At 46.4% G+C, this 7,715-nt stretch overlaps 1 protein-coding gene across 1 annotated transcript; it reads left to right on the top strand.

Moving 5' to 3' along the window:
* The first annotated feature begins 2,486 nt into the window (after positions 1-2,486).
* SPINT3 (serine peptidase inhibitor, Kunitz type 3) lies at positions 2,487-4,969 on the top strand. The gene is made up of 2 exons (XM_060624275.2): positions 2,487-2,562; positions 4,674-4,969. Exons 1-2 carry the CDS (start codon positions 2,487-2,489, stop codon positions 4,967-4,969), a joined length of 372 nt encoding a protein of 123 aa, XP_060480258.2.
* The last annotated feature ends 2,746 nt before the right edge of the window (positions 4,970-7,715 follow it).

Below are 7,715 nucleotides of genomic sequence, written 5' to 3'. Positions count from 1 at the left end.
ATCTCACAGTTTGTGGGTTCGAGCTCCATGTCGGGCTCCATGCTGGCAGTGTGGAGCCTGCTTGGGATTCTCTCTCTCTCTCTCTCTCTCTCTCTCTCTCTCTCTCTCTCTCCCTTCCCCTCCCCTGCTCACTCTGTCTCTCAAAATAAATAAATAAACTTAAAAAATAAAAATAAATAAAAACATAAGTAAATAAGTAAGTAAATAAATACATAAATAAATAAATAAATAAATAAATAAATAAAGGAATCTTCTTGTGCAAGGAATAACAGATCTAGGACAGATGGGGATCTCCAAAGCCAAAGCTGCAAAATTGGTAGGCATGGGTCAAACACCTTACAGCTTTCAGAGTGCTCACCACCTAAATCCAAGACCCCTGTGCTAGGCTAAGTTGGTCGTATGCTTATGTGACTGACCACAATAAAAAACCAAGAAACCCAGGCTTCAGTGTGTGGGCAACACTTCAAACGTGTTGGGCTGGGGGAATGAAACACATCCTGTGTAACTGGACTGGGGAGGGAAGTTTGTGCCTGGTTTCCTCCATTCTTCACACCCTATGCTTTTTCCCTTTCTTGATTTTAATCTGTATGCATTGGCTGTAACCTTAAGTATAACTCTGAGTCCTCTGAGTCCTTTTCATGAATTGAACCTGAGCATGGTCTTGGGGAATCCAAACGCAGGGAGCTTCCGTTGTCTCCAAATAGAAACTATAGTCCAGGGAGGTTAAATAGATTGGCAGAGGTAGCACAGATAGTGAATGGAAAAGCTGACATTTAAATATGTCTTTCTTGGGGTGCCTGGGTGGCTCAGTCGGTTGAGCATCCGACTTTGGCTCAGGTCATGATCTCACAGCTTGTGAGTTCAAGCCCACGTCGGGCTCTGTGCTGACAGCTCAGAGCCTGCTTCGGATTCTGTGTCTCCCTCCCTCTCACTGCCCCTCCCCCACTCACTCTCTGTCTCTCTCCCTCTCTCGAGAATAAATAATAAAACATTTAAAAAAATAAAAGAATGTAAATTTGTCTTTCTCCAGGGGCCATACTTTTAACAAGTACAAGAAGACAAATGATGATAATCTGACATAACTGGTGTCTCTTGAGTAGAAAATTCAGCAATTGGAACAGAAAATATTCCAAGAATAATACAAGAAAATTTCCCTTAAAAAATCTGTAGATTATAAAAGCCCTCCATGTCCCAGTTAAAAAAAAAAAAAGATGCAGAATGATGTCAAAATAATCTTGTTAAGTTACTGGATCTCAAAGAGAAGCAAAGAAGTCCTTAGACATTCAGGTAGGAAAAAAGCAACATTCAAAGGACAAAAACATTCAGGCCACTTAGCAACATTCCATGGCAGAATGTGGTGGAGCTAGGTCCACCCTGGTCCCAGGTTCTGGGAAAAGAAAGTATGACCCAGGATTTTTTTCTTTTTTTTTTTTTTTTTTTACCCCATCAAATTGTCCTTCAAGTATTAAGGCAATATGCAAACATTCAGGGAAAATACTGCCTGTAAACTCTAATAGTCACTAATAGTTACTTCATGTGGTGGAAATTCACTGTTCAGTATGGTAGCCACTAGCCACATGTGGCTACTGAGCACACAACATATGACTAATATGAATCATGATGTGCGATAAATGGGAAATACACACCTGATTTCAAAGGCTGGGTACAATACTGCAGAAGAGGAAAATACTGCATTAATATTTTTATTACATGTTGATCATATGTTGAAACGGTAATATTTTGGATATATTGAGTTAAATTAACTATTATTGAAACTAACTTTTCTTTTTACTTTTTTAAAGGCAGGTACTAGAAAACTATACTGTAATATATTGCATTATATTTCTGTTGCACAGGACTGTAGTAGAATCTGGGGAGGGATTTGCTTCTTGTTTGTACTATTCAGTATAGCTTGATCTTTTAAAAATAAGTGTGATAATTTATATAGAACAATCAACTCATTATTCCTTAGTTAAATAAATAAAGCAATGAACAAAGAGCTATGTTTTCTCTCCTGGGATGTTGAGGCAACTAGCTGGGAGGATCTGGATGGGAACCAGTAATAACAGAATGGAGAACAGCTAAGCTGGGTTCCTAGGGACCGTGTTGTCCAGCCCACTTGTTTGACAGATAGGGAATAGGGAAACTGAGGCCCCCAGAAGTCACTTACCAGTCCAAGGTCACAGGAACTCAAGTGTGCAGTAGATGAGGCTGAGGACTGGCATTCCAGATGCTGAAGAAGCACTGACTTAGGGCACTGGCTCAACAGGCTTCAAGAAGTCCTCCCAGGCAAGTGGCACTGCCTCTGGGTGAGACGTCCAATTCTTCTGGGCCCACGCTCCTTGTCGAGGGTACTTCCTCTTCCAAGTAATGAAAACCCAGATACTTCCCTCAACTCTGAGGAAGAGGGCACACCTGCTTTTAACTGCAGGTATAAATTTTAGTCTCCCAGCCCCACTCTAGAACATTCAGCTACTACTGACACCATGAAGGTCAGCCTGTTCCTTGCCCTCTGCTTCCCCTTCTGCCTGGTGGGCATCGCCAGCTCAGAAAAGACCTCAGGTGAGCTGAGGGGTTAAAAAAGAATATCTCTGAGGGGTGCCTGGGTGGCTCAGCCAGTTAAGTGACTTTTGATGTCAGCTCGGGTCATGATGTCACAGTCATGAGATTGAGCCCTGCATCAGGCTCTGCATGGAGACTGTTTAATATTCTCTCCCTCTCTGTCCCTGGCCCTCCCCCCACTTGCACGCGCGCTCTCTCTCTCCCTCTCAAAAAAAAAAAAAAAAAAAAAGAGGACCCCTGAGACCCATAGCCTGTGGGGGAGAGGGAGGCATAGGGTGGGGGGCTGGCTGCATAGGGCTACCTGGTCACTTCCACCTCTGGAGGAAACAAGAAGTGTTCATCTATGGTCTCCATGTAGTCTGGGGAAGATCTGGGCCAGACCTCACAGATGTCTGTTTGATTTAATTCAATCCTCACCAAGTTTAATTTTTATTACAAAGCAATGCATGGGTTTGTCTTAAAAAGACAAATAATATGTAAATATATGAAGTTAAAAAGTGAGTCCCCTATTTTAGCCAGCCTGAGCAATCCTGCCTTCCAGAATCCTACTCCCAGAATTCTTACAAGAGGAAATAGATTTTCATATTGCTTTTAAAAGGAAATCAGGGGCACCTGGGTGGCTCAGTTGGTTGAGTGACTGATTTCGGCTCAGGTCACGATCTTGCGGTTTGTAAGTTCGAGCCCCACATTTGGCTCTGTGCTGACAGCTTAGAGCCTGGAGCCTGCTTCAGATTCTGTGTCCCCCTCTCTCTCTCCCCTCCCCTATTCGTGCTCTGTCTCTGTCTCTGTCTTTCTCTCTCAAAAGTAAACATTCAAAAAAATTTTTTAAATAAAAAGGAGATCAGGTTCTGAAACTTGGCTATACACTGGAGTCACCTAGGGGCTACATGGGTCCCATACTCCCAGATTCTGATTTAATTAGTCTTGGGTAAAGCCTGGGCATTGGGATTTCTTTAAAGTTCCCCAAGAGGAATCTAATGTTCCACCAACATTGAGGATTGCTGCCCTAATGAAAGACCTTGAATTCCCTTCCTAGAATGGTTTCTTTCCAATTCTAGCGAAGAATGGGTTCAGCCTGGAGCATGTCATATCAATTGAATATCCACAAAATGGTACCATGGAGCAGAGTTGACCCATGAGCTCATTGTCTTAGGGGTGCATCCTTGTTGGGGAGTGTACATATCCAAGTAATGTGTATTGCATCCCATGAACACTGGGATCCCGTGTGTCCACCGCCAAATAATGGGTGAGGATGTGTGTGTTGGGGTGGGGGGGGGGGAAGAGGTATACATACACATGTTTGATAAATCACTTCATGTGATAACCAGAGTCAGATGTGAAAGGAGTTAAAATAACAGGTGATTTAGTAAAATACGTCCATGTCTTTATTTTTTCGTTACTCATGGATATTGAATATTATTTAAATACCTTTTCCCTAGTTATAAAAATGATACTGTTCATTGTCATTTAAATGATACTAAAAATAACTAGAATATAAAAATCACTTGAAATTCCACCACCCAGGAAAACTATTACAAATACAGTGGGAAACAACTTACTAATCATCATTGCACGGTTTTATCGGTATATTTTACATCCACGGGACCATTCTAGATCTTGTCTTCTTTCATTTGATTTTTGTTTCACAAGATTATAGACTTCTCTCCATGTTGATATATATACACCAGCACTATTCTCATCCACGACTGCGTGTAACCCATCAGTCCCCGGTCGGTGAACACTGATATTTTATCCAAACTATGGTTGTTGGCAATTATAAACAAGGCCACAGCACATATCTTGAGTGAAGTTATGAGAAGATGTAGCATGCAGAGTCCGGGATTTGAAATTGGAACTGGCTTTAACCCCAGGCCTCGACTGCTGGGTTTCATGATTTTTGGAAGATTACCAAACATCTCTGCGCCTCCATTTCTTCATTTGTGGGAGAGGGACAGTAATATCTGCTCCATGAGGTCATTTAAATCGTGCAACCCATGGCAAGCACTTAGCGGGGGGCTTGGTGTAGAAGACATGCTTCTAAAAGAAAAATACGTATCACTTCTTTAAAAGGACACCCACGTGACAGTCCCTGTCTCTCCTCACCCCTGCAGCCCATCTCGAGCGAGAGGCTCCCCAGGAACTGCTCCAAACTCTGCCTGCCCTGTGCCGGCTCCCCCCCGTCGAGGGCCCCTGCCGAGGCCGTTTCTACCGCTATTTCTACAACTCTACAGCCCATGAATGTGAGCACTTCACCTACGGTGGCTGTCGGGGCAATGCCAACAACTTTGAGACCACGGAGATGTGTCGGAGGGTCTGCAAACCCCCCGGTGAGTCCTCTTACAGAAACGGCAGAAGCAAAGGTGGCCATCGGGTGGCGGTGCTCGTGGGAAGGGAGCCGGTGGGATGAGGACGGTGGTGGTGATGCCATGGTGATGTTGCCACGGGAGGCGATGACGTCAGGAACGACCAGCCTCATGAAGAGGTGCTGGTGGCAGTGGAGGGAGGGCAGTGGGGTGGAGACAGCAAGGCTGCGGTTGGCGGCGGCATGGGTGGCGAAGACGAAGGCGGCATTGGCGAGCGCAGTAAGGCCTTGTCGTGTTAGCGGTGCTGCTGGCCCAGGGAAGGCAGCAGTGTAAACTTCACGGGGGATGACGGTGTTGACAGAGACGACGGAGGCGAGGGTGGCAGTGATCAGGGTGAGAGGTGAGAGAGCTGCAGGGGTCCCTGGGAGGGTGGCTGTTGAAGGGGGTGGGTAAGGGGTCCAGCTGACGGCCCTGGCTAGGCCACCAAAAGACTGGCCAAGAAGGAAACTGTTGTCTCTATTACAGGGACAAGGTAAAAAGCCGCCGAAGACCGGGCCTGCATCCTCCTAGCCTTGACCGAAGGCTGGCTGGGCCTCCCTTCCTGCGCTCAGGCCCTGCTTGGAACCCATCCCGGAACCCTCTGGGCCTGGGTCAATAAAGCATTCCAAGCCAGTGTGGCCTGAGGCCTTCTTGCAAGGGCGCAGAGCCTGTCCTCACAAATTGCCCACAGCCACCTCAGCAACCAAGGGTGATCAAACCTGCACCACCCCACCCCTATTCCCTCAGGCCCTCATTGTCCTGTGCCCTCAGAAGGATGAGGACAAAGGACACAAGCTCCCTATCACCAGGGGGTCCTCCTCATGGAGGCCAGACTGAATGCAAAACTGGGGACCTGCGTGTCTGTCCCCAGGCCCCGGCACCTGCTCTTTGCTGCCTGGGGCTCGACTACCAGCTCAGCTTCTACTCCACCTGTTCAGCTGGAGCCACGTCCTAGAGCACGGAAAGAGCTAGAAATTCAGGGGATCTTGGTCAGTCAGGTGGGAATTTCCCCCCATGCAGAGGGATCTTGGAAAAATTAGGATTTTATATATTCTTTTAATTGTGGTAAAATATATACAACATAAAACTCACCATTTTACCCATTTCTAAGGCTACAATGTAGTGGCCTGAAGCATACTCACTGACGTGCAAGGGTCACGACCGTCCGCCTCCAGAACATTTTCATCTCCTCAACGGAAATTTCGTGCCCATGAGAACTGACGCCTCATCCCCCTTCCCCAGTCCCGTCACCTTCACCCCACCTTCCGCGTCTGTGAATGGACCCCTCCTCCTGCGAGAGACATCCTACAGCATTTGTCCTTTTGTGACTGGCTTATAGTGTTAGCATCATATTGTCAAGGTTCATCCCTGCTGCGGCCTCTGTCAGGATTTCTTTCTTTTTAACACTAAATAATATTCTGTTGCTCCATAATTTTTGGAATGCCGGGTGGCCTCTGCCCTGACCATCGCTGCTGCCTCCCCCATACCCTGTCCTGCTGCCCCCCCTTCCTTGAGATAAGGCTGCCTGGGACCAAACAGCAATACTAGAATCCAGGACCTGGGATTCCCAGACTAGACACTTGTCCTTGGTGGTTTCATTCATGTCCTTGGTGTGCCCTTCCCAAATACATATAAATAATATACAAATATTCCCAAATACATATAAATAATACATATTTGAGAGAAAGGACATGTTTTCCCCTGTATTTCCTCATTCTCTTTCACGTTCTTAACTACCTGAGAGATTGAGCTCTAGAAGATTGATCGAGGATAGACTTTCACTGGTATATGAAATAGTGTCTTTGCTCTGAAGCTTATACATTTTTAAAAATACGACTATTAAAAACGATTTTAAAGTAAAAAAATATAAATCGGCATACACACAACTAAAGAATTTAATCAGTTGCTCAGATCAACTCATGACATGGGACAGTAAGAACTGAGAACCGGGGCTCCTGGGTGGCTCAGTTGGTGAAGGGTCTGACTCTTGATTTCAGTTCAGGTGCTGGCACAGCAAGAATTTCAAGGTGCAGAACCCAGATGTTTGGGTGACCCGGCTTGCTTCGCAGCAAAATTACCGCCTGAGATTCATCCTTTCATTCACTCATTCGTTCAGCAATCATTGGAATGCAAACCACATGCCAGGCTCTGTTCTGGACACTGCAGCTACAAGACAAAAATCCTTGTCCTTATGGAGCTTAATTATTAATAAACAAGATAAGTAAGACACGTTGCATGCTGATGGCGGTGAGAGCCAGAGGGAAACCACAACAGCAAAGCGGGGAGCTAGTTGCTGGGCAGCGCTTTAAACAGGCACTGCCGGTTAGCCCTCACCATAGGTTAGCCCTCACCACAGCGCCGCACTGGGGGTGTGAAAAGGGAGTCGGCTCCCGGATTCACTTTGAAGGTAGAGGAGGTTGTTTACGGGCACACACGGCTCATGAGGGCAGAATCAAGGACGGCTCCAAGGTTTTTGGCCTGGGCAACCGGGAAGATGAGGGGTGCTGTTAACAGAGATGAGCTGACCATGGATGCGCCTGTTGAGGGTAGAAGGGGAGAGGATCAGAAGCTTGGTTTGATATTAAATCCGAGATGCCCTTAGACGTCCAAGCACAGACGGCAGGGAGGCGGTTGGGTAAATGGATCTGGAGTTCAGGGAGGAGCATGGTGTGGTCAGTGCACGGATCACATGGGACATGGTAGCGGAGGTTGTTCTGAGTGCTGACCCAGCTGGGGGTGTAAAGACAGCCAGGCCATGACCCCCTGCTGACTTGGCTTGCAGCCCACTTCGGCCACCCTCCCACCACACTC

The sequence above is a fragment of the Panthera onca genome, chromosome A3, assembly GCF_046562875.1.
Source record: "Panthera onca isolate mPanOnc1 chromosome A3, mPanOnc1 haplotype 2, whole genome shotgun sequence".
Taxonomy (NCBI): domain Eukaryota; kingdom Metazoa; phylum Chordata; class Mammalia; order Carnivora; family Felidae; genus Panthera; species Panthera onca.
This window is presented reverse-complemented; position numbering and strand designations above follow the sequence as displayed.

Excerpts from the sequence above, each read along its gene's own strand:
- SPINT3 (XM_060624275.2), top strand. The coding sequence starts at position 2,487 with ATGAAGGTCAGCCTGTTCCTTGCCCTCTGCTTCCCCTTCTGCCTGGTG. Across the intron at positions 2,563-4,673 it reads CAGCTCAGAAAAGACCTCAG|CCCATCTCGAGCGAGAGGCT; the intron begins GTGAGCTGAGGG and ends TCACCCCTGCAG.